This window comes from Peromyscus californicus, unplaced genomic scaffold, assembly GCF_007827085.1.
Source record: "Peromyscus californicus insignis strain IS unplaced genomic scaffold, ASM782708v3 Scaffold_4__1_contigs__length_199733344, whole genome shotgun sequence".
In the NCBI taxonomy this organism is placed as follows: domain Eukaryota; kingdom Metazoa; phylum Chordata; class Mammalia; order Rodentia; family Cricetidae; genus Peromyscus; species Peromyscus californicus.
Window position 1 is genome coordinate 102,157,041 of NW_026294562.1, and position 27,120 is coordinate 102,184,160.

At 41.5% G+C, this 27,120-nt stretch overlaps 1 protein-coding gene across 1 annotated transcript in view; it reads left to right on the plus strand.

The window, feature by feature from the left end:
• Mrpl48 (mitochondrial ribosomal protein L48) overlaps positions 1-27,120 on the plus strand; it is a 65,659-nt gene that overhangs the window by 14,493 nt on the left and 24,046 nt on the right. Inside the window, exons 3-4 of the mRNA XM_052760192.1 lie at positions 13,705-13,757; positions 18,360-18,397. Coding sequence (XP_052616152.1) covers positions 13,705-13,757; positions 18,360-18,397 — 91 coding nt within the window. The remainder of the gene's footprint in view (positions 1-13,704; positions 13,758-18,359; positions 18,398-27,120) is intronic.

A 27,120-nucleotide genomic window follows, 5' to 3' on the forward strand; every position in this document is an offset into this window, starting at 1 on the left:
TACACAGATGAGCAGTACCCTGCGGTAGAGACGTGGGGAAAGGACTGAACGTGCAGAACAGGGACCACACCAGTCTTGGGAAATGGCCGTAAGATTATAGCTAGGAAAGACAGCATCTGACTTGTGTTGTGAAAGAGGCGTGGGGATTTTTCAGGTGCATGAGTACAGAAATGTTATCTTGGCAGAGGAAATTATAGGGAAAAGCAGGGAGAAGTGACAGAGTATATTATGCTTGGAAAACGTAAGATTTTCTTTTGGGTGAGGAATAGTATTTGTGTTGAAAAATGTGGGAAACAAAACTAGATAAGTATACAGATTCATGGACAGTGGCCTATGTTGTCTTGATTACCCAAGAAAAAAAAATTTTTGAGACAGGGTTTCTCTGTGTAACAGCTCTGGCTAAGACCAGGCTCTGTAGACCAGGCTGGCCTTGAACTCACAGAGATCCACCTGCCTCTGCCTCCCAAGTGCTGAGATTAAAGGCTTTTGCCACTGCCTGGCTGAAAGTCTTCATTTTTATTTATATATTTATTCCTTTAAATTTTCTATGTACATATGTGGGGAAGGGAATACATATACTACTACTTCTCTCTCTCTCTCTCTCTCTCTCTCTCTCTCTCTCTCTCTCTCTCTCGTTCATGTGTGTGTGTGTGTGTGTGTGTGTGTGTGTGTGTGTGTGTGTGTGTGTAGAGGTCAGAGGACAACTTTTCAGATTCCCCCTCTCTCCTACCGCATGAATTCTGGGGCTCAAACTCAGGTTGTCAGGTTTGGCATCAAGTGCGTTTACTCACTGAGCCATCCTGCTAGCCCTTTCATTCATTTATTTTTTGGAGACAAGGTCTCATGTATCCCAAGCTGGCCTGGAACTTGCTATGTATTGAGGATGACCTTGAATGGCTGATTCTCCTGCCTCTACTTCCTGAGTACTGGGATTACAGGTATGTGTCACTATGGTGCTGGGGACAGAATCCAGGACTTGGTTCATGCTAGGGAAGCATTCCACCAACTGAATTACATCTCCAGCCCAAATCTTAAAACTTAGAGGCCAGACACAAGTAAGTCAATATCTCAAAAAATGATGGATATGTAGGAATTTTCTGGTTATAGATATATGAAAATGTCTTTCTGGGACTTGGCATATATATTTAGGTGTTTGGATTTGATCATATAACCTACTATAGGAATCCACTTGATATTTACATTTACATTAAAATTAGGTTAAGTTAGGAATCCAGTCCCTCATTCACATTTCAAGTGCTCAGTAGCTATCTGTGGCTGGTAGATACCTGGTGGGCTCAGCAGATATAACATAGATTTCTGTTGGATAGCATTGCTATAAATGTTGGGAGTCATTAGACAATTTTGGGCCAAGAGGTACCATGGTTACATTTGTGTTTAGAAATCACCCTGGTGGCAACACGAAGAGTAGTGTGTAATAGAATAAGAAAGAGAAGATAGTTGTACAATTGTTTTTTTTTTCTTTTACTTTTTTTTTGACACATGGTCTCATGTAGTTCAGGATGGATCCAAACTCATTATGTGGCCAATAATGAATTTGAACTCTCCCTCTTTTTTAAAATCAAAGTTAAATTTAAAGATATTTTGGTTACAATTATTTTGTGTGTGTGTGTGTGTGTGTGTGTGTGTGTGTGTGTGTGTGTGCTCACAAATGAACATGTCGCAGTGCTAATGTTGAGGTCAGAGGACAACTTGCAGGAATCAGTTCCCTCCTCACATGATGTAGGACCCAGGGATGGAACTCAGGTTGTCAGACTTGGCAGCAAGCACCTTTACCTACTGAGTCTTCCCACTGACTCAAACTGGCTTATCCACTACCTACTTGAAGACGATACTTAATACTTACCTCAGAGTATAACTGAGAGTGTCCTTCATTGCTCATACCTAACCTAACTCCAAAGTCTTCCTATTTTACCTGTAGCGATTCTCGTATTGACACCTCTGTATCTTGCTTAAATCACCACCTTACTCTTCCTGCTAGACTCCGTCTCCACGTTCTCCTCCACTGTTTCACTCTTCACTGGTCCTAATTAATCAAAGCCTCTCCAACCCTTTGATCTGTGCTTCACAGTCTGACTCTGCCCTGTCTCTCTAATCTCTTTTCTCACCAGTTTTCTCAGTTTATAGTTTAGCCAAACATGGAAGTCGCCTAAAATTCCACCACTCTTTAGCACACTGGATAAATGACAGAGGCAGGATTATGCCTGAGTCTCTATTCTGTGTACATGCACCCATTCCTATATCTCTATTGTGCTACCTATGGAGATGCAAAAAAGAAATACGTTATAGCAATGGGTTATATGCAGGAGAATGAAGAAAAAAGAGGAAGTGAAAGGTCATCCTCACTACAGAGCAAGTTCAGGGCAAGCCTGGAATGCATGAGACCCTGTCTCAAACAAAACAAAATGACAACAACAACAAACACCCATCTCTAAGTAGTTCACCAGACACATATTGCCATAAACCCATCCTGGACTAAATGCTGAGAATGCAAAGATTAAGATACAACGTGTTCTTCGGAACTTACAGTCTATAAAAGATTTTTTTTGAGACAGGGTTTCTCTGTGTAGTTTTGGTGCCTGTCCTGGATCTCTCTCTGTAGACCAGGCTGTATAAAAGATCTTAAGGACTTAGATCCTGACTGCTTTATTTCAACATCTAGCAAAGGATTTATAAATCTAACCTCTAACCTCAATTTTCAGAGCTGATTGACTCTATATGAATCACTCTGACATTCAATTGCCTAATAATAACTGAGAATAGATACCTTCTATTGAGTGACTACTATGTGCAATGTGTAATGCTCAGTGCATCATTCAGCCATGAACCTGTCTCTTTAAATAATCTTGTGTTAGTTGGGGGTTCTCCAGAGAAACAAATCTAAAAGGATATGTATGTACAGACACACACACACAAATGTGTACCTATGTATCTGTATACATATCTGTCATGTACGTATTGAGATTTTATTGTAAGGAATCAGCTTTATTATTATGGAAATTGAGAAGTCTCAAGATCTGCAGAGTGAATTGGCAAGCCGGAGACCCATTAGGGTCTGAAGGCCTGAGACCCATGAGAATCGATAAATGTAGTTACACTCCAAAGGCTGGCAAACAATATAAAGTCTTATATTTCAGCCTGAGTTGGATGGCAGGAAACAAATGATATCCCATGTCAAAGGACATCAATTAGTAAACATTCTCTTATTTGGAGGAAGGTCAACATTTTGGTTCTATTCAGGCTTTCAACTGATTGGATAAGGCCCACTCACATTAGGGAGGGCAATTTGCTTTACTTATTCTATTCATTTAAAAGTTAATTGCATTCCAAAACATCATAACAGAAACATGCGGAATGTTTCACCAAGTATCTGGTTGCCACATTGCTCAAGAAAGTTGGCACATAAAATTGGCCATAATAGTCTCCTTGTCTTCTGCACCAGATGGGAGAAATAGATTTATCTACACAGCTGTTGGTGGCTCTTTGGAATTTCATTCTAGGAAGCGTAGATGAAGCACTAGGATCTTGGAAGGAATGCTGACAATAAACCACACTGTCACTGAAGCCTAATTCATATTTACCATGTTTTTTGTCTTTTTATGTTTACCATTTTAAAAAAGGTTTTGTTTTTGAGACAGATTTATCTGTATAACCCTAGCTGTTCTGGAACTTGCTCTGCAGACCAGGCTGGCCTCGAACTCACAGAGATCTGCCTGCCTCTGCCTCCATACTGCTTGCATTAAAGGCCAGGATTTTATTTTTATTTATGCTGCATGTGTGTCTGTGTTTGTAAGTATGCACATGTGAGTGTAGGTACCGGAGGAGGCCAGAGAGCATGTTCAGTGCGCAGAGGTGAAGTTAAAGGAGGTTGTGAGACTTCTGATACAGGGGCTGCAACCTAGGTCAGGTCCTTTGCAAGAGCAGCAGGAGTTCTTAACAGCTGAGCAGTCTTTCCAGTTTTTGCACCTTTTCTTTGTTAAGAACGGCAACAGTAGACAGCCTGCTCTGTGGAGTGAGTTCCAGGATAGCCAGGGCTGTTACACAGAAGAAACCAAACAACAAAACAAAGCAACAATAGAAAAAATAATAAAAAGAGATCACTACATATTTGTTATTTCACTCAATGCCGACTTTATTATGTACTCACATACTCCCTCTGCACACAGAGTTTATATGCCTAGCTTGGTATCTTGATTTTCTTATTGCTCTATAATAGTTTATACGTGCCATTTAAGGGCAGGAACCATGAGATATTCATTTTTGTGTTCCCAGGATTCTATCCAAGGAGCAAAAAGCATTTCTAGGAAAATAGTTGGTAGCTGGGTGTGGTGCCATAAATTTCTAATCAAAGCACCCTGGAAGCAAACACAAATTCAAGTCCAGTCTGGTCTACACTGGAGACCCTGTCTCAAAAACAATACAGGTCTGTTTTTATTGTGTAAATAAATGAATTGGTACGTTGACATTATCTCATGTAAGAAGGGGTGTGTCAGAGTGAAAACATTTCACATAAACAAGACTGCTTGAAATTCAGCTCTCAGTTCATAGATCCCAGACAAGTCTCTTAATCTCTTGATTTCTCAAATCTTTATCTGTAACACCGAGCAACATCTCTCTAGGAGGCTTGTGAAGAATAAAGTGAGCACAAAGTATCACACACAGTGGCCACTCAATAAAAGACAATTATTCTCAATTATTATGAGGGAATGGAATGTTAGGAATGTTCACACGGGGTTAATCAGCTCCCTAAGTTGAGGTTGCAAGTCAAGATTTCTTTCTTTCTTTCTTTTTCTTCCTTCCTTCCTTCCTTCCTTTCCTTCCTTCCTTCCTTCCTTCCTTCCTTCCTTCCTTCCTTCCTTCCTCCCTCCCTCCCTCCCTTCCTCCTTCCTTCCTTTCTTTCTTTCTTCTTAATAAATCCAGGTTTAATAAATAGAACAAAGCAACTCCAGGGTGACTCTCCGGAAGTCAGGAGAGGAATCACCGCAAGTCAAGATTTCTATGTTCTATATTAGACGCTGGAATGAATTAATCAGATACGAGTCCTAAAGGATTTCAATCATATGGGGAAGAGACAGTAAATAATATATAGTCTCATAGGTGAAATACCAAAATTATATGAAAAGCACTCGAGTAACAAAGAATGGCAACTAATACTGCCCAGAGAAATCACAGAGAGCGTGACACACCCTGGACTGACAGTGGAATTTAGGGAGAGTTCTATTCCTTGAGTTTTAAAAACTGCCGGAACCAAGTTGCTGCGGGCATAGAATCTCGGTCGGATTTTGTAGACGGACCAGATTAAGACTTTTCCGGCCGTGTTTCAGAAGCCCAGGGGTCGTGACTGCTGGGGCTGATCTTCGGTTTGCTTAGAAGCTGCAGTAAGCAAGAATGAGCGGAACCCTGGGAAAGGTAACGCAGATTCCACGCACGCTGGGCGCTGGGGAGGCGGAAGAAAAGCAGAGCTGGAAAGTGGCGGCGAACAGATATCCGGGCCTAGAACTCTGCGAACAGGCCCGCCCCAGCAGTCCTTGCGGTGCTTCACTGTCAATTCCTCCCTCCGCCGACGGTGAAATTTGCAGTCTCGCGCCACGCCCCCTCCCTTGTCACCTGGCTGCTCTTTGGCCAGGAAGAGCCCACTTACGGAATTAGGACGCCGGGATATAGCCCCCATAAATTGTCTGACCTTGGGCAGGTCGTTTTATTTTTACATTTAATCAACTTTAAGAGTCTTACCATGCTGAAGTGGTTGGGATATGAATGAAGTTATTCGGTGATAAGAGGAATATGATAATGATAAGCTACATTAAAAAAAAAAAACCTTATTTAAGAGTCTGTCAAAGAACCAACCATTTTGTTGTTACTCTTTGGCTTCCAAAATCTTATTTAAGAGGCTATGGAAGAACTAGCAGAGCCTTCATTTTTTTGTTTGTTTCCCCCTTCTTTCTCTCCTCCCAGTCCCTCCCCCACCCAGCCTTCATTCTTTCTATGAGACAAGGCTCTTAACATGTAGCCCACACTGCTCTTGAACTTACAGTCCTTCTGCCTGAGCTTCCCCCAGTGCTGGGATCACAGGCATGCTCCACTGACCTAGCCAAGTCACTATTCTTAAACCCGGTCCCTATTTCTCTCTTACCATAACAAATTTAACAGATCTCAGTTGGGCTTTTCATTTGTATCACGCTGCTTAGATTTTTGATACTCTCTTTCTCATCATATTGAGGTTTTATTTTAGGCATTAATTGTAGACATTAAATGTAAGTATAAATCCGTCATTGCCATTTATGGATATGGGACTAAACTTGAATGTCTCTAAACTTGAGTTTCTCTCTTCATCCTTTATGGAAGGACTCACTGGTTCTCTAGCCAATTTGTGAAAACAGGTCTGGTGCAAGGATAATAGAAATAAGTCAATTTCAACATTCCAGTCTATTCTCTGGTTCTGTTTGTCTTTCTTCCAAGGAATCCTGGAAGGGAGGATCAGTGTTCTAAGAATGTGTTTCCTAACTATCCATACTCCAGAAGAGCCCTTGGAAACCTGACATTAAGACCATCGTCTGACAAAGTTAGGCATTGGGGTAGTGCCTTTAATCCTAGAACTTGGGAAGTAGAGGCAGGAGGATCAGGAGTTCAAGGACAGCCTTTGTTACAGATTGAGTTTGAAGCCAGCCTAAGCTACTTGAGACCCTGTCTCAAAAAATAAAAAATTAAAAAAAAATAAATAAATAAAAAGAAAAACAAACCCAATAAGTATGATAGAGGATACTGTAAGCAGACTGAGTACTTTGTAAGGGATGAAAGATGGTGCTAATAGAGATATTGGTATTTTGTAGTCATTTGTGTAGTTTTATTTGTTCTTCGCATATTATTAAGCAATCCCAGCAGACAGAATAGATGTGGACATTCAAATGTCAGTGGTTAGAAAATCTGTGCTCCTAATGACCTATAGGAAAATAGATTTTTTTTAAAGATTTATTTATTTATTATGTATACAGTATTCTGCCTGCATGTGTCCCTGCAGGCCAGAAGAGGGCACCAGATCTCATTAAAAGTGGTTGTGAGCCACCATGTGGTTGCTGGGAATTGAACTCAGGACCTCTGGAAGAGCAGTCGGTGCTCTTAACTACTGAGCCATCTCTCCAGCCCGGAAAATAGATTTTGATGGTCAGTACAGTCATGTTGGGAGAAGACAGCCACAGGAAACACTAGACGCAGCAATATTTGAAAGAACTTAGACAAACTTGAAAGCATTGATCATTGTATTAAATATGGAGGTGCTAGTGTGAAGAACTGTGTTTATTCTGTTATACAAGAGTGGGGAACTAGGTTCAAACCATGGAAGACACAGGGAGATTGGTTTGGATTTTCTAGATGTGAGACCCTTCTGATAGTAAGAGGTGTCTGCAAATGTTTGGGTTCTGAACCAGGATGGTGTTTAAGTAGCAGATGCATTGTTATGGATGGGGCACAGGGGTGCTGTTAGCCCTATGGGTACTGGCTAAGGACAGCGAGGAGAAAGTGAAGCTTCTGGGTTTCTTTCTTATTGCCTCCTTTTCTCTTCCTCCTCTTTTGAATTAGGCTACTTTGTTTTATTTTATTGAGATAGTATCTCACTTTTTGCCCAGGCTGACCTTGAACTTCCAGGTTCAAGTGATCCTCGTGCCTCAGTCTCCCAAGTAGCTCAATCTCTAGGTATTTGTCATTTCACTCAGTTCAACTTGAAATTTCTTTTTTTTTTTTTTTTTTTTTGTTTTTCGAGACAGGGTTTCTCTGTGTAGCTTTGTGCCTTTCCTGGAACTCACTTGGTAGTCCAGGCTGGCCTCGAACTCACAGAGATCCGCCTGGCTCTGCCTCCCGAGTGCTGGGATTAAAGGTGTGCGCCACCACCGCCCGGCTCAACTTGAAATTTCTAATGGATGAATCCAAGCAAGAACTACCCAGGACAAAAGGAATCTTCCTGGAGAGGTGGTTCAGTGGTAGGAGCACTGGCAGCTCTTCCAGTTACAGGTTCACTCCGGCATGTAACTTCAGCTGCAGGGGACCCCAAGCTCTCTCCTAACCTCTGGGAACTACATACATGTGGTACATACTCAACATCAATAGAAATAAAAAATAATAAATCTAAAATCTACATACCCTTTGTAAGAACTGGAATGTTTGTCGGGGTATCGTTTAGTCCAGGAAAGAGCCATCATGTAATAGCAGAACTTGCTTTGCAATGATAGGATATGCTAGATCAGTGGTTCTCAACCTTCCTAATGCTGCAATCTTTTAATATGATTCCTCATGTTGTGGTGACTCCCAACCATAAAATTATTTTCAGTGCTACTTCATAACTGTAATTTTGCTACTGTTATGAATTGTAATGTAAATATCTGATATGCAGGGTATCTGATATGTGACCCCTGTGAAAGGGTCATTCAACCCCCCAAGGGGTTGCAACCCATAGGTATTCACTTATATAGTATACAACATACGTTTTTCTTCTCTATGAATGAGGGTAAGGATATCCATCTCACAGAACGCTTATGAGGATTAAAGGAGAGGATGTTAGGTATATGGCTGTGGTGGTTTGAAAGAAAATGGCCCCCAAAGGGAGTGACACTATTAATAATGTGGCCTTGTTGGAGGAAATGTGTCACTGTAGGGGCAGGCTTTGAGGTCTCTTTTTCTCAAGCTTCCCTCAGTGTGGAAATCAGTCAACTTCCTGTTGCCTGCAAGATGTAGCACTCTAAGCTCCACACCACATCTGCTTGCATGCTGCCATGCTCCCCTTCATGATCATAATGGACAAAACCTCTGAAACTGTAAGCAAGCCACCCTCAATTAAATGTTTTCTTTATAAGAGTTGCCATGGTCATGGTGTTTCTTCACAGCAATAGAAAACCCTAACTAAGATAACGGCTATTCTTAATGAATGACAAGCTTGTTGACTAGTATTAACATGTAAACTTCACTAGTATAAGTTGTTTTAAATTTTGACAGGTAGTATGGCAGAATGGAAAACATGAGCATTGGACATAATCAGACCTGGGTTTGCACCTATTGCTAAACCTAAAACTTTAATCAGTTGTTGTAAACCTATGGTTTTTTCCCATAAAATAGAGGAAGTTATATTTTTAAAATTTATTTATTTAGTGTGTGTCTATGTGTGGGCACATGCATGCCATGGCACACATGTAGAGGTCAGAGGACAACTTAAAGGAATCAGTTCTCTCCTGCCACGTAGGTCCTAGGCCTTCAGGCTCGGCAGCAATTATCTTTACCTGTTGAGTCATCTCGCCAGCCCTAGCAGGTATCTTAGTAGGGTCTCTATTAGAGAGCTAGAGTAAAGATTAGAACATGTGGAATGCTTGGCACAGAAGAGGCACTCAGTCACTGACCCTTTAGTAATAATATACAAACATTCTTAAATTTTCATAACAGCTCTTAGCTGGGCATGATAGCCCATGCCTTTAATCCCAGCACTCGAGGCAGAGGCAGGCAGATCTCTGTGAGTTTGAGGCTACCTTGGGTCTACATAGTGAGTTCTTGGACAGCTAGGGCTATATAGAGAGACCCTGTCTCAAAAAACTAAAAGAAATGAACATAAAACAGCTCTCATTTGCTCAACTAGGGTCCTGAACAACTGTGTTCACATCCCAGCCCAGACTGTCATTTCAAGGTATACACTAATGGATTTTTCCCTGTGACGGTTTCTTTGGTAACTCTGCACTTCTTTCTTGGTTGCTGGCTCCAGAGCTCATGGGACAAGTATTTTTGTAACCCACTGCAGCAGCTGTGTCCCCATTCATTCATTCGCTGGTGTCACTGTCCTCCTCTTCTGTTTGCAGAGCCAAAGCTGTTCATCTGCTGATTGTGCTGGCTGGGGAGTAGAGGGGGTGGGGGTATTTGTGGATTCAGTCTCAAAATAGACTACTTTTGTCCTGATAAATAATGCCAGGCACTGCAGGAAAAAGAAAGCTCATTTCCCAGAGCTGAGGAGTTCACACAATTTGAATGTCTTCCAGAAAGTTGTCAACTGTTTAAGTCTGACTTTTAGATACTTAAATCCTTAGCTATTGTAGAGACTCAGAATTCTGAACAGTCAAAAGAGAAAGCAGTCTCATCATCTAGATCTTTCTTTCCACCCAATGCCTCTTCTATCTGAAGTGACCCATTTAAAAATGTGTTCTGTTCACCCTGATTTCTATTCTATTTGTCATGTGAATGGATCTTGGGCCATCAGGGAACTTTGCATTATGTGCTGTAACTTTGTGGTCAGTGATAGGGGAGCCAACTTGAGCTCTCCAAAAGCTCTTAGTTTCCTACTCTGGCCCATATTAGGGTAAGCATATTATACACACACTTTATACGGTTTTTAAAAAGTTTTAAACTTAGTGTCTTAGTTAGGGTTTCTATTGCTGTGAAGACCATGGCAACTCTTATAAAAGAACATTTAATTGAGAGTGGCTGGCTTACAGTTTCAGAGGTTCAGTCCATTATCATCATGGTGGGGAGCATGGTGGCATGCAGGCAGGTGTAGTGCTGGAGCTGAGAGCCCTACATCTTTCAGGCAACAGGAAGTCAACTGAGACACTGGGTGGTATCCTGAGCATAGGAAACCTCAAAGCCCGCCCCCAACAGTGATACACTTCCTCCAACAAGACCATACCCACTGCAACAAAGGCATACCTCCTAATAATGCCACTCCCTATGAGATTATGGGGGCCAATTACATTCAAACTACCATACTTAGATTTATTTATTTTTAATTTTATGTATGAGTGTTTTGCCTGCATGTGTGTATGTTCACCACATGTGTGCCTGGCTACTATGAAGGTCAGAAGAGGATATGAGATCTCCTAGAACTGGAGTATGTGGGTGCTGGGAATCAAACCTGAGTCCTCTGCAAGAGCAACTAGTGCTCTTAGCCACTGAGCCATCTCTCCATCCCTTACATAGTCTTTTGTAATAGAATGAGATGTAATTAAACTTTTAAAGACCCTCTATACACTTTGCCCTTTGTTCTTTCTCTTTACATCCTTCATAATTTTTACGGCCTCACATTCTTTGAGATGCTTTTCCTAAAGTTGACTGCCCCCGCCTTTTTAAAACTATTTATTATAAATGTGTATGCGTGTGATGTGTATGTGTTTCATACACATCACACTAGGAGTTTCAGGAGTCAGTCAGGTCATCAGGTTTGCCTGGCAAGCACTTTTACCCACTGGACCATTTCATCAGCTCTCCCTCTGATGATGTACCACTAAGTACCATCTCTTCATCTGGGAGAGGAAGTGTAGCATGGTGGAGAAATGATGGACTTTAGAGCCAGAAAAACTCCACCCCCTATGCTAGCTTGGGGAGTTACTATGTGATTTTGAGGTAGATTTAATATCAGTTTTCTGCACTATAAAATAGGGTTAGTAATACTGACCTTGTTGTGATTTAGACATAGGATAGGCATTCAACAAAATAGATATGAATGGTTAATATATGGCTGGAAGGAATTCCATTTATTCATTTCTTTCTGAGTTTCCCCCAAACAAAACTTGACAGTGTACATTGTACCTGAGAGGAACAGGACATGAACCTCCCCGCTGAGGATGGCTCAGCGTAGAGCTCATTGGATGATACTGAGCGTCTCAGTGAAGTAGTAGTTAGTACTGTATGTAAACTGAAGTAGGCTGTAAACATTTTGTTCATCAGGCTTCTTCTTTTTTTTTTTTTTTTGATCTTTATTTTTATCTTATTTTTTAAAGATTTATTTATTATGTGTACTATATTCTGCCTGCATGTGTCCCTGCAGGGCAGAAGAGGACACCAGATCTCATTATAAGTGGTTGTGAGCCACCATGTGGTTGCTGGGAATTGAACTCAGGACCTCTGGGAGAGCAGTCAGTGCTCTTAACCACTGAGCCATCTCTCCAGCCCCTCATCAGTGCTTCTTAAGCACTTGTTTCAGGAGATGGTTCTTGATTTTGAACAGATCTTTAGGAAAGTCTGTAAGCTGCAAAAGCTCCGAATTTCCAGCCCTCTTCTCCAGGAAATCCTGCCAGGCATGCTTGCTGTTAATAACATACATTTTTCTTCATCATATAATACCCGTGGTTTCTTTTAGCTGTTTAATACAAGCATATCATTCCATCAACTCTAGAACAAACCTATGCTCCTTAGCTGGCATCCCCACCCCACCCCCACTCCAGCACCAGTTAATCTACTTCCTTTCCCCATAGACTTGCCCACTCTGGGTATTTCACAGGAATCTGTCATACAGTATTTGGCCTTTTGTGACTGGCTTCCTTGTTTCACTTAATATAATGCCTTTAAAAAGTTCATTGTGTTTGTTACATTTTGTTTTTATATTCCTTTTAATATGCAACGCAGTATTTGGGACTTAGAAGGCTTTTTAAAGAAACTTTGTTGCCAGGAAAAGTGCACAAAGGCCTGGCACCATAGCAATACCAATAAATAAATAAATAAATAAATAAATAAATAAATGAATGAATGAATGACTGTTTTAGACTAGCTTTAGATTTACAAAAACAAAACAAAACAACAACAACAACAACAAAACCTGTTAATGACACGAAGAGTTCACATGAATCTCACTGCTCTCTATTAACATTTTAGGGCCAGTGAGCTGGCTCAGCAGGTGAAGGCACTTACTGTCGACCTGAGTTTGGTTCCTGGAACCCAGGGTGGACATAGAGAACCAGTCTCCTCAAGTTGTCCTCCTATCTCCTCATGTACTCTCTAACCTTAAAATAAATAAGTGCATGGAAAAAATTATATTCATGGTGTAATTTCCGTGGTTAACAAACCAGTATTGATATCCTATTATTAACAAAAGCTCATACTCTATTCAGGTTTCTTTTGTTTTCATCTAATTTCTTTCTTTTTCTGTTCCAAGATCCATCCTGATATTATATTCCATTTTGTCATCATATTTCCTTAGGCTAGTCTTGACTGGGACAGTTTCTCAGATTTTTGCATAATCTTTTTACATATACATGTCAAAAGAATTGAAATTGTTGCTCATGATGAGCAGAAATTCAGACATTTAGAATTTATGATCTAGTTTATAAAAAAACTTCTATATGCCATCTTCTTCCTTAGTAAGACAGTACACTGATCTTTCAGATGGGTGCTAACAGGGCAGTGTGAGATTAACATATCGGTTGCCTCCTCTCTTGAGTATTGTTTTCTCACATGTGGTAGTATGATTATTACTGTTGCTATAGAGGGAGTCAGTGTGCTGTAAGAACGGCATAGTCTTTGGTGTGAGACAGTCTTCTTAGTCTCTTATTAGCTGTAACTTTAAAAAAATAAAACCTCTCTGGGCTTTAGTTGCCAAAAATTATCTTGCAGTATTTGAGAATTACAGAATATTTATGAAAGCCCCTCTTACTATGCGGTGAATGGCAGGTGTATACTAATTTATGGTTGATGTTAGAAAAAATGTATCAAGTTGGAAAAGGGAAACAGGATGAAAAATTGTGGGAGAGGGGTTCTGTTTTTTTTTTTTAAGCATTTTCTGAAGTGGGCAGAATAAGAAAAAAAGACCTTGGTTTGCTTGCATGATAGGTGTTTGCTAGGTAAGAACCCTTTGGTACATTTTGGTTTGTATACTGTGGGTTTTCCTCGTGAGAAGAGGTGCTTGGCATTCTGAAAGGTTAAGATCCTCATATAACTTTTGTCTTGTAGGTGCCGAGCCTGTGGAAAGATGCTGTTTCTAAGCAAGCCTTTTCTCTCCTGAGGTAAGGATATTAATGATAAATACAGCTAACAAAATAGATTCATAGCTGACATGGATGTAGCTTTCATGTCCACTATGTGTCTGCAAAGCATCTCAGGTTTTAATCCCCTGCCACATTGCTCCTTCCCCACTTTCAGCAAAAGGGGGTTCCATCCATTTCATTGCTCATACCTTGGAGTTGCTCTTGATAATGTTATTTCCCTTGTTCCACCGTTTATCATCAGAGCCTGTTGGCTCCACTTTACATGCACAGAGGCAAACCATTTCTTACCCCCCTTTTCAGCCTCATGCTTCCAGTTTTGCTAAACCCTGGGGAATTGGCTCCCATCTTCTCCCCATGTTTACTTTTTTCTCCTTCATACTGAAATTGCAGTGATTCTTACAAAATATATTCAATTACATCATTCCTCTGCTCAAAATTCTCAAATGGTAAGCTATCTATATTAACTACGGTCTTAGCGTTATTATCAAATAAAGATTTACTTACAGTTTGAGAGTGTACGGGTCATTGTGGTGGAGAAGGTGGGGCCCCAGAACAGGAGTACTGTATCCACAGTCAGAGAGCGGAGAGGTGAAAGCCTGCGCTTGGCTCTCTTTACCTTGCTTCTTTTTATTCAGCCTGGAACCCTAGCCCGTGGGATGGTGCCACCCACATTCAAGGTTGGTCTTTCCTGGTCAGTTAAACTTCTCTGGGAACACCTTCCTAGACATACCCAGAGGTGTGTCTTCTAGGTTCTAAATTCAGTCAAGTTGATAATGAAGGCTATTATATCATCTTACTCAAAATAAATTCTACAATCCTTATGGTCTACAACACTTAATAACTAAGTCTAAAGAGAGTGAAATATATTGCTTTAAAATGATATAGCTTATATAAATTCGAATTAGGTTTCAAATCCAATGTGGTTTTTTTTGGGGGGGGGGGATTCGAGACAGGGTTTCTCTGTGTAGTTTTGGTACCTGTCCTGGATCTCGATCTGTAGACCAGGCTGGCCTTGAATTCACAGAGATCCACCTGGCTCTGCCTCCCAAGTGCTGGGATTAAAGGCAGGCATGTGCCGCCGCCGCTGCCACCCGGCTTTTTTGTTTTTAAATCATATTTATTGAAGCCTTTCTCTTTTTATTCTCTTTCCATTTCAATATATTTTTCCACCATTATTTATCTATTTGATAAATACCTGCAATGATACCAAGGTATTTTACATCTTATCTCTAATGGTCACAAACATATTATACAACAAATACAAATGCCATCATTTTACAAAATGAAAAACTGACTCAGCTTAAGATAGCATTTCAGGCCCATGAGATTACCTATTATTGCCTGTATTTTAAAGATGAAATAACTGAATCACAGTGACATCAAACATCTGTGTCACAGTTTAGAAATGGTTCAGTCAGCATTCCATCACAGATTTGCTTTCCTCAAGTCTGTACCACAGTTTAGTTTCAAAGCTTCTCAGAATGCAGAAACTGGAATGCTCCAGATACCTAGTCAGCTGGACCAGAGCCATCTGATTGGCCTGTCCTCCTCTTCCCCGTGCAGCCTAGCTGTCACTGCTGTGTCGCCGTCGCCCCCCCCCTCCCCCCCTCGCGCGCCAGAGTCCACTAATACTGCGAGGCTCAGTGTTCATCTCACCCGTCCATCTGCTTCAGTCCCGTGCCTTCCCATTTCATCTCTTACTTGTTGCTGAGTTTTTTGTTTTTTTGTTTATGTCAATCCCAGCTAAGTTGATTATTCCTTTATTTAATTGTTCCATTTTCAAACTATCCATAGTAGAACTATGTAGAGACCTAACTCTATGCATTGTACAGCTTCCCATTTTTTTTTTTTTATTTTGCAATACAATTCAGTTCTACATATCAGCCACGGATTCCCTTGTTCTCCCCCCTCCCATCCCCCTCACCTTCCCCCTAGCCTCCCCCACCCCATTCCCATCTCCTCCAGGGCAAAGCCTTCCCCACAGACTGAGTTCAACCTGGTAGACTCAGTCCAGGTAGGTCCAGTCCCCTCCTCCCAGGCCGAAGGAGGACAGGAGAGGAAAGGAACTGATCTCAACTACTTAGCATGACAGGAAAAGAATTCAAGCTGAAGTATGAAAAGGTATTTGGGAAATAGCAAGCAACAGAATATGAGTAGAGCCTAAGTGGGAGATGACAGGGAGAAAAATTCAGGCTAGAGAGGTGTTCAGAAGCCAGGTTACGAAGAACCCCCTAAGCTGTACCGTTTGTTTTCACCTGTGTAGGCAAGGGAACATTCCTGGAAGATTTTAAGAACAGGAATGAAATAATCAGGCCTGAGTTTTAAAAACTCTCCCTGTCATCTCCCACTTAGGCTCTACTCATATTCTGTTGCTTGCTATTTCCCAAATACCTTTTCATACTTCAGCTTGAATTCTTTTCCTGTCATGCTAAGTAGTTGAGATCAGTTCCTTTCCTTTCCTGTTCTCCTTTTCTTGTTTTTTTTTGGGGGGGGGGGGGGGTCAAATCCAGGGCTTTGGGCATGCTAGGCAATTCCTTTACCATTGAGCTATACCCTAGCCCATAGTCACTTTTATTTTTTAAGTTTTTTTTTTAACAGACCTTGCCTCAAGTTTATTTGTAAAAACATAGGGTACTGACCTCTGTAAATACTTGTGTCATACCAGTTCATCTTGTCTTCACATTGGCAGATAGAAGCCTTTTTCTATGGGGCCTTTACAGGGACCTGGACACCTTTGGGAGTCTGAGCTGGAGCTGAAGCGTGGACCTAAGCTAGAGCTGTGGCCTCTGCCTTGGTTTGAACCTTGGACTTTGCTTGGCAGAGCCTGCAACACTTGGCCAAGTAGTTTTGATTCTGCTTCCCAGGCTTGGGGCGAGTGATGAAGTAAGACAGCTGAGGCCCTTCGGCATTTTGGGCTTAACTGTCTTAGGCTTCACAAGGGCATTAATGGCCTTTGCACGTGCACTTGTTGCCTTCACATTGTTTGCTTGTGTCTTTTTCTGCCTTTCTGTGCCTCTTGGCAAAGCACATGTTCCTCAGGAACTTGGGGTCGATGTAGTTGGACTTCTTTATCAGACTGCCAGCTCCCCAGTAATGACACAGAGGCTTATTATTAATTATAAATTATAAGCCAATAGCTTAGGCTTGTTTCTAACAATCGAATAACTTAACCCATTTCTATTCATTTATGTGCTGCCCTGTGGCTTTATTACTTTTTCTCTGTATATAGCCCATGCTGCTTCCTCCGTGTCTGGCTGTCGACTCTTGCCTTTTTCGCAGAATTCTCTGCCCTGAAAATCCTGCCCATTGGCTGTTTAGCCTTTTATTAAACCAGTCATAGTGACATACCTTTGCACAGTGTAAAGGAATATTCCACAACCGATTGACCTCCTTAAGATTATCTTTATGACTGTCCTTCCTTCCTTCCTTCCTTCCTTCCTTCCTTCCTTCCTTCCTTCCTTCCTTCCTCTCTCCCTCCCTCCCTCCCTCACCCCTCCCTCCCTCTCTCTCTCTCTCTTTCTCTGTCTCTTTTTCTTTCTCTCTTTCTCTCTGTCCCCCACCCCCCTTTTCTCTCTTGTGTAGCCCTGGCTGTCCTGGAACTAGCTCTGTAGACCAGGCTGGCCTTAAACTCAGAGATCCACCTGCCTCTGCCTCCCAAGTGCTGGGATTAAAGGCATGTGCCACCCCCATCCACCCACCCTCCCCCAGCTGTGACTGGGGTTTCTTGATGACATTTCTGTGTCATTTTTGGGATTGGCTGTGTGCGGTGTGGTTCTTGAACTTGGCCATGTCTGCACGGTAACCTGAAGCTCCCAAAGCACATGGGATCAGAAGAGGAAGAATTTTTTTTTTTGAGATTTATTTATTTTTTATTTTATATTATGGGCGTTTTGCCAGCATGTAGAGGGCATCGAGTCCTCTTGGAACTAGAATTAGAGACAATTGTTAGCTCCCATGTGGGTGCTGGGGATTGTTCCCAGGTCCTCTGGAAGATTAGTCAGTGCTCTTAACCTCTGAGTCATCTCTCTAGCCCCCAGAGAAAGAATTTTTTTTAAAACATTCTATGTATATGAGTGGTTTGCCTGCACATATATATGTGTACCATGTACCTCTTGTCCAGAGAGGCCAGAACAGGGCACTGGATTTCCTGGAACTGAAGTTACAGACAGTTGGGAGCTGCTATGTGGGTGCTGGGAACTAAACCTGGTTCCTTTGCAAAAGCAGCAAGTACTCTTAACCTCTGAGTTATTTCTCCATCCTCTAGTTCCTAGTTTTAAAAAACTCAGTTTAAATGATTCCATCTCCCTATTTCCAACTCCCTGGTTGAAGAGGTCACACTTCTTTCGACTCTTGTACACGTTTCTGTTCTGGATCAGTGCTGTCTCATGTGTTTATATTTACCATTCCCAAGTAGACCTCGTGAGAGATACTGTACTTAGTTTGCATTCTCAGGACCACTTTAACTGGTATATATTAGGTGCTTAATAATGTTTGTGGAAGGAGATAGTAAGGAAGTATCTACTGTTACATATCCTAACATAGAGCATAAAGGCTATAGTAATTTTGCAAATATATGTGAATGTCTAATTATATTCAACATACTTTTCTCTCTCTTTTTAGATTCAGAGTTTTGGGAGAGAATCCCATTTGTTCTGCAGGTAAGTGATTATTTCTTGGTTTGGTCTTCTTTCTGGAATTGACCCTCTAGCACTCTACAGTAATTTTGTTTAGAATGTGAAATGTATCTTTTAGGAGGGTGGCAGGGTCCAGATCCTTCTCTTCATAGACTAGAACCATGGACAAGAACATGAAGTAGTTATAGCAAGAGCCCTGAAGTGAGTTTGGGTTCCAGTTCTACCATTTCCTTCTTCAGTGATTAATTACTTGTTTGTTTGTTTGTTTTTGTTTTTGTTTGTTTTGAGACAAGGTTTCTCTGTGTAGTAGTCCTGGCTGTCCTGGAACTCACTCTGTAGACCAGGTTGGCCTTGAACTCAGAGATTCACTTGCCTCTATCTCCTGAGTGCTGAGATTAAAGGTGTGCATCACCACTACCCGTTTACTTGCTTGTTTATTATTTTGAGACAGAGCCTTAGTGTGTCATCTAGGTTGGCCTTAAAGAGAGTCTCCTCCCTCAGGCTTATCTGTGTTAGGATTAAAGGCATGCCTCATGCATGTCTGGCACATTCTATGACCTTTGACAGGCTAACAGGTGTTAAGATTAAAGGCATACCTTGTGTCTGGCACATTTTATGACCTTTGACTATCTTTCTGGAGCTTGGTTTCCTCAATTTAAAAAATGAGGATAATTCTACTATAAATTGTAACGAGGTATTTGAAAATTCAATGAGATAAAACATACGAATTTTTTTTCTAAATAACTAGTTTCTCTGCTTATTATAAAACTGCTATTGTCTCAAACTTGTTTTTCAAGTACACACTCAACCAGGCTAGGGCTTTTTCAGTCTTTCATTCAAAATGAGTGTCCATTCAATTTTATTAATTCAACTACGCTTAGTCTGTGTCAACTCAATTACTTTACACATTTGCATTATCTGTCATGACACATTTCAAAGCTGTTTGTGTGACCATCGGGGCTGGCAGAGTAATGATCCACATGAGGCAAAAAGGAACTCTGTTTTATTTATTTATTTATTTATTTTTTGGTTTTTTGAGACAGGGTTTCTCTGTGTAGCTTTGCGCCTTTCCTGGATCTCACTTTGTAGACCAGGCTGGCTTTGAACTCACAAAGATCCGCCTGCCTCTGCCTCCTGAGTGCTGGGATTAAAGGCATGCGCCACCACCGCCCGGCAGGAACTCTGTTTTAACATGACTCAGTAGCCATTGTTGGTTCAAGCTTCTGCAGTCTGACACTGGGCAGTTTATTTTAGGCATATATAAGTACAGTGCAATTTGGAACGAAGTTTCCTGGTGTAACACAATCCCATGTGCACATGGGGCATAATTACTTTGAAATGCTTCTCAAAGTACATGGCACTTCTTCCATGAAGATGGGTTCTACATGCGTTATCTTAAGGGCCTGGAAGGAAGATCTAGTGTGGTCTCAGTCATACAGATAGCTCAGAGGTTACCTGGGCTGTTAGCCACCTCCAGCCTGCTTGTGGGAGCTTGGTGTGGCCAGGCCCTACAGATAATGCAAGGGTCACTACCTAGGCTATTGGCCACCTCCATTCCCAGTCTTCTGGGCAGAAAACAAGCTATATATCTTTTCCCTTGAAAAGACAACTCTGCATGTTTAACATTCCTGGTTTCCCTGGTGCTATCTGTGAGCACAAGGACCTTTGTGCTCCCAACAGCTGTTTATCATGTAACTAATGAGTACCAGAGATACAGGAATAAGGAAAAGAACAAATATGAACTCAGTGTACAAGACAGTATGTAAGAGACTTGAAACATGGTAGTAATCAGAATGGTTACAGGAGTGGATAGGCACTGTTTTAGTACTGGACCCAGAGCTAGGTATCCCCAAATACAGCTTCTGTGTGTGTGTGGGGGGGGGGGGGGGGGTGAACACACGCGCACCAAGTGTGTATGCCAGAGGTTGGCATTAACTGTTTTCCTCAAGTTTTGTACAGTTTTGAGACAGTATCTCATTTTACCTGGAGCTCACTGGTTTCAACTGAACTATTAGCAAGTCCTAGGGACCCTCCTGTCTCCCCTCCCCCTCCCCACCTCAGGGATTACAAGAGTGTGCTACAGTGCTTCATTTTTTATTTTTTAATTTTTATTTTATTCTTATTTTTGGTTTTTTGAGGGTTTCTCTGTGTAACAGTTCTAGCTATTCCGCTGTTCTGGAACAAAGTAGACCAGGCTAGCCTCAAACTCACAGAGATCCACCTGCCTCTGCCTCCCGAGTGCTGGGATTAAAGGTTGTGTACCACCACCACCACCACCACCACCACCACCACCTGGCTAGTGCTTCATTTTTTGTGTGGACACCAGGCACCTGAACTTAGGTCCTCAAGCTTGCAGGACAAACACTCTGTTGACAGAGCTGTTGTCCAGCTTGAAAACATGATTATTGTGGTGGGGCTGGAGAGATGGTTAAGAATGTGTACTACTCCTGCAGAGGACCTGGTTAGTACTGTAACTCACTACTGGGTCTCTGGGGCCCAACTTTTAAGAAGTTGGAGACTAAATAAATTAAGAAAAAAATTGTCAGGAGGTGAATTTATTAATTATCTTGTAAGATTACAAAGTATAGAAAATTTAAAAGGTCCTACGTCAGCTAGGTAGACTGGTGTGATCTCACATAATGGTTATCTCAGCACTTGAGAAGCAGAGGCAGAAGAGTTGCTCCAACTTCGAAGCCAGCCTGATCTAAATAGAGAGTTCTAGGTCATCCAGGGCTACATAGGGAGACCCTGTCTCAGAAGAAAGAAAGAAAGAAAGAAAGAAAGAAAGGAAGGAAGGAAGGAAGGAAGGAAGGAAGGAAGGAAGGAAGGAAGGAAGGAAGGAAAGAAAGAAAGAAAGAAAGAAAGAAAGAAAGAAAGAAAGAAAGAAAGAAAAACTCAAAAGGTTGCAGCCCTTTTTAAAAAAACATTTTTTTTTTTTTTTTGTAAAGCCTGGTAAGCATTGTTGTGTTAAGGAAAAATGAGAAAGAACTCGCAAGAGGGCCATTGGATTCCCTGGAACTAGAGTTACAGATGGTTGTGAGCTGCCATGTGGGGGAATTGGATCTGAGTCCTCTGGAGAGCAGCCAGTGTGGAGTCATCTGTCCAGCCCCTGTAAAAGCTTTTAATGGAAGAATTAGCATTTTTCTATTTCATATACTTTCTGTGTTTTCCAGTCAACTGTGCCATGACTTTGTTTTTTGATGACCAGAAGTTTTACATTTTCATATAGGTAAATTTATTAATCTTTGATTTCTAAATTTTGTTTCATGCTTAGTGAGCTCCCCTCTACCCTAAGATTTGTCTGAAACAAAGGCTGGCCTTTTAGATTATGTAGCCCAGGCTGGCCTCAAACAGAAAGAGTTCCTTATGCTTCAGCCTCCTATGTGCTGGAATTATAGGTCTGTGTCATCACACCTGGCAGACAAGATGATGATGATTATGATGATGATGCTGTCTTCCATTTTGGAGCTGGAGATGTATTTTAGTTGGCACAGTGCTTGCTTAGCATACACAAAACCCTGGATTCAGTCCTCAGCATCTTTTTTTTTTTTTAAAGATTTATTTATTTATTATGTACACAGAAGAGGGTGCCAAATCTCATTACAGATGGTTGTGAGCTGCCATGTGGGTGCTGGGAATTGAACTCAGGACCTCTGGAAGAACAGTCGGTGCTCTTAACCTCTGAGCCATCTCTCCAGCCCCAGCCATCTCTCCAGCCCCAGTCCTCAGCATCTTAATGAACCAGTGGTGTTCAGTGGTGTGTGGTGGTGTGTGCCTGTAATACCAGCACTTGGGAGACGGAGGCAGTGGGATCAAACATTCAAGGTCATCCTTTGCTACATACTAATTCCAGCCAACCCAAGCTATATACAGTTTCAAAACTGCATTATAATGGTGTTCAGAAGAATAAGGAACAGTGTCCTGTTTCTGCCCTCAGTTACCCACTTAATATATGGGTACCATCTCAGCTGCCTCTGTGCAAGGAAAGGCCTGCTTATGGTCACTATCTTTTTCTTATTTATTTGGACATGGTAGTTCAAAGTAAATATATAGAAAGGAAGTAAATAAATGGAGCTCAGAGTACTCTTGACCACAGCATGAGCAAAAGGTAGAAGGAATATGGTATATTCGGGTCTAAGAAGCATTGAGGGGAGGACAAAAAGATATTTTGACAGAACAGTGTGGGCAGCTACCAGGAGCAAATCATGGCGGACTATGGTGATATTTTATTTGTATTAAAATGTTATTTGTGCCGGGCGGTGGTGGCGCACGCCTTTAATCCCAGCACTCGGGAGGCAGAGCCAGGCAGATCTCTGTGAGTTCGAGGCCAGCCTGGACTACCAAGTGAGTTCCAGGAAAGGCGCAAAGCTACACAGAGAAACCCTGTCTCGAAAAAAAAAAAAAAAAAAAGAAAGAAAAAAAAATGTTATTTGTATGTTAATAAATAAAGTTGCCCGGGGGTCAGAGCTATTAGCAAGCCATAGGAAAGCAGGGCAGTGGTAGCGTACGCTTGTAATTCCAGCACTTGGTAGGCAGAGCTGGGTAAGTCTCTGTGTGTTCAGGGATACAGCCATTATTGGATACACATGCCTTTAATCTTAATACCAATCATGGAAAACCTGGAGGCCTATACAGACAGGCTGTGAGGAGGCGGTCATGTGGTTGGGTTTACAACCAATGAGAAGGCAGGACAGGAACTCTATATAAAGACTTTAACACAGGGGTAGCTCTGGTTCGGAGAGGTAGGACCACCGCAGGAGGAAGGGTAAGGTTTTAGCTCTTAGCTCTGACCTCTTGGCTTTCTTCTTTGCATTGGTTCTGTGTTTCTTATTTAATAAGAAGGTTGGATACATCTACAGCGGACCACTTTGGTAGAGTATGTGGAGAACCGTTTTTATTTTGCTTTTTAAATATACATTGAGCATATGTTGTTTGCCAGGTGCAGCATTTTCTCTGTCCTTGAGGGACTTGAGTCTATTGAGTAGAGAGAATATCCTGTAATTAGATTCTCGGGGCTGGTGCTATTCCAGTTTCATCCCCATTCTCTGCTTGCATAGCTCTGCTGAAAATGCTTGTTCCAATTTCTAAAGAGAAATAATTAAAACAGAGTTGTTTACTCTTTTTTTTTTTTTGGTTTTGGTGCCTGTCCTGGATCTCGCTCTGTAGACCAGGCTGGCCTCAAACTCACAGAGATCCTCCTGGCTCTGCCTCCCAAGTGCTGGGATTAAAGGTGTGTACCACTATCGCCCAACTCTTATCCTAGGTTGACAGGTTTGGTTCCCCTGTTAGTAAACAAGAATTCTGAAGGACAGTTAGGTTTGGCACAGACAGAGTAAAGGGGAGACGTCAGTGTGGCTTTACATCTTACAACTGTGACAACTGAATGATTTTTAATCTGAAACAAGGGGTTTGGTGTCTTTGTCAGTGAAGGGTGGCCTTTCCTCCCAGGAGGCTGGGATGTTAGTGAGACAGCAGGAAATCCAGCTTTAGTGATGCAGACCAGAGGGAGAGAAGCCAGTTGAATTTCCTGGGAATAAGAGGCTTTCAGACTTACACAATTTGCAATAAAAACAACTGGTTAATTAAACAGCTCACCACTGACAGTTTGACCCAAACCTTTCATTTAAGGGGGAAATGGTTAATTTAACAGTAGTTTGAGCCAGCTTTTTAATTACCAGCAGCTCTAATTATAGGAATTGCCCCAAAGTGAATTTAAGACTGTCTCCTTGCCAAAGAATTCCCGCAGATGAGAGACTGAGGCAAGCATTTGCAGCCCTTGCAACTTGGACTGTATCATCATCTCAAAGATCACTTTCCTGTCTACTTTTTGAAGTCACTGAGGGGTGATTGAGTTGTCTCTATACTTAAGCATGGTGATTGACATCTGGGTTTTTAATTTACACAATGTTTTATTATGTAATCAGGCAGGCATGAGAGAGCTCTAACTCTGAAGCTGATCTCTTGATCTTTGTGTGTTTAGAGCCACAGAAGAATGTCACCAAGATGAGGGGACAGCCCCACAATGCACCAAAGACATGGCAACTACAAAGCTTCTGTAGACCTTTAGTAGAACCTACAGAATAGGAGATGAGATAAAGTAATTGGACCTGGATTATAAAGTCAGGGTCCTTAAAATGCTTAGCTAAGAAGTGTCATCACCGGGCAGTGAAAAGCCATCAAGTATTGAAAAATATGGCAAAACCCTTTTCTGTCTCATTCAGTGCTGACTGTATGGTATGTGGCCAATAGTGAATTCTTCTAAAAATTGCATGTATAAAATGGATAAATGGCCAAATTATTGAAAAAGAGTAATAATTTTAAATGTTTTAGAAGGACTGTTCTGTAGCTGTGGAGGGTAGAGTAAGAGTGTGAGGATGTGGATCAGCAACATTGACACCTAGTGACATTTAGTCACCTATGGCTCTGTCTGTACTCCTTCCCACTCCCTCCACACAGCAACCAAAGTGATCATTTAAAAACAAACAGAGGGCTGGAGAGATGGCTCAGCGGTTAAGAGCGCTGACTGTTATTCCAGAAGTCCTGAGTTCAATTCCTAGTACCCACATGGCAGCTCACAACTGTCTGGAACTCCAAGATCTAACACCTCACACATGCAGGCAAAACACCAATGCACATAAAATAAAAGTAAACTATTTTAAAAAATAAAATAAAATAATAAAAACAAACAAAGGGGGCTGGAGCAATGGATCAGAAGTTAAGAGCTCTTGTTGCTTTTGCAGAGGACCTGGGTTCAGTTTTCAGCACCTATATGTTGTCTCACAACCATCTGTAGTTCCAGTTCCCAGGAATCTGATGCCCTCTTCTGGCCTCTGCAGGCACTGCATGCATGTGGTGAACATACATACATGGAGACAAAACACTCATATACATAAAATAAATATGAATAAAATCTTTTTTAAAAATAGCATAAATATAATTTTTTGTTTATTGCTGTTCATGATGATATCCAAACCCCTGACAAGGACCAGCTTTGCTGGTTTCAGCCCTCCAACTCACTGTAATATCTTCGGCGGGACCCACTCCATGTCAGCCACACTCACAGCCTTTCTGCTTCTTGCATGTGCCCCATGTTAGTGTCTATGTGCTATTCCTTCAACTATACACTCATCTTCCATTTTTTCTCTAATAAACTCCTATTTGCCTGTGAAGTCTATGTTATTATAGTCTACTATGTTTAGCATATTATTATAGAAATTCAAGTGTTATTACCTAGTGGTTATCAGCATGAACTACGTAGTCAGATAGACCCAAGTGTAAGTGGTAATTCTACTTGTAGAATGACTTGGTCATTTCACCTAGTTTTGTGAGCTACCGTATTAGTTAGTTTTTCCACTGCTCCAAGCAGATACCTGACAAGAAGCAACTTAAGGAAGGAAGGGTTTGCTTGTTTCACAGTTGGAAGGTACACAGTCTGGCATGGTGGCAGGAACAAGAGACGTCTGTCACACTGTTACATAGTCAGGAGGCAGAGGAATGATGCTGGTGCTCAGCCTGCTTCCTCTTTTTGGTGTAGCCCTCCACCCCAGGCCATGGAGTGGTACCACCCACATTTGGGGTGGGTCTTACCACCTCAGTTGACCTAATCTAGAAATTCCCTCACAGACTTGCTCAGAAGCTTGTCTTTTTGGTGGTTCTAGTCCTGTCAAGTTGACAGTTAATACCAACTATCACACTGCCAGAATGATGACTCAAAGAGACTACAGAGAAACCAACAAAACTATGTGTGTGTGTTTGCAAGCAAGATATAGGCAGTAAGTAAGTCTTCCTCCTGAGCCCACTGCAATATGCATGTGTAGAGAGCCCTCTGCTTTTGCTTTTGCTTTCTGGTTTTTTTTTTTTTTTTTTGGTTTTTTTGTTTTTGTTTTTTGAGACAGGGTTTCTCTGTGTAGCTTTGAAGCCTGTCCTGGAACTTGCTTTGTAGACCAGTCTGGCCTCGAACTCACATGCTTTTTCTTAATAATGGCATATATGGCGCATATATATATATATATATATATATATATATATATATATACACACACACACCTGTACCTAGATTTTTTTGGGGTGGGTGTGTTTACTTAAAATATATATTGACTATTGTGCTATAAACACAAACACAAATAAATCAAATCACATTTTTTGTTTGTTTGTGGAAGCTGGGCCCAGACTTGAGTTGGGAGCATTAAGCAAGTGGTGAGCAGCTGAGCTGTGTACAGTACTGCATGATTCTTTTGTTTCTTTTTTTTTTTTTTTTTTTTTTTTTTGAGACAGAGTTTCTCTGTATAGTTTTGGTACCTGTCCTGGATCTCGCTCTGTAGACCAGGTTGGCCTTGAACTCACAGAGATCTGCCTGGCTCTGTCTCATGAGTGCTGGTATTAAAGGCATGCGCCTCCGCTGCCTGGCCGTACTGCATGATTTTAAGAGTTTATAGAAGTTACTAATCCATTTTTTGCTGCCTGCTTCCTTCTCTTCATAGTCTCCATCAGAAAACCTCCAAAGGTCTGGGCATGGTGGCTCATACCTGTGATCTCAGCACTTTGAAGGCTGAGGTAGGAGGAGTGCTGTGAGCTCCAGGGCAGCTTGGTTCACATAATGAGTCCCAGCCTGGGCTACAGAGTGAGACCCTGTCTTAAAAAGAACTTTTATTAATTATGGTCTGAGGTATGTGTACAGGTATGGAGGATTTGTGGTCTGTGGTGTGTGTGCAATCCGGAAGACAGAAGGCAGCTCTCAGGAGTCATTC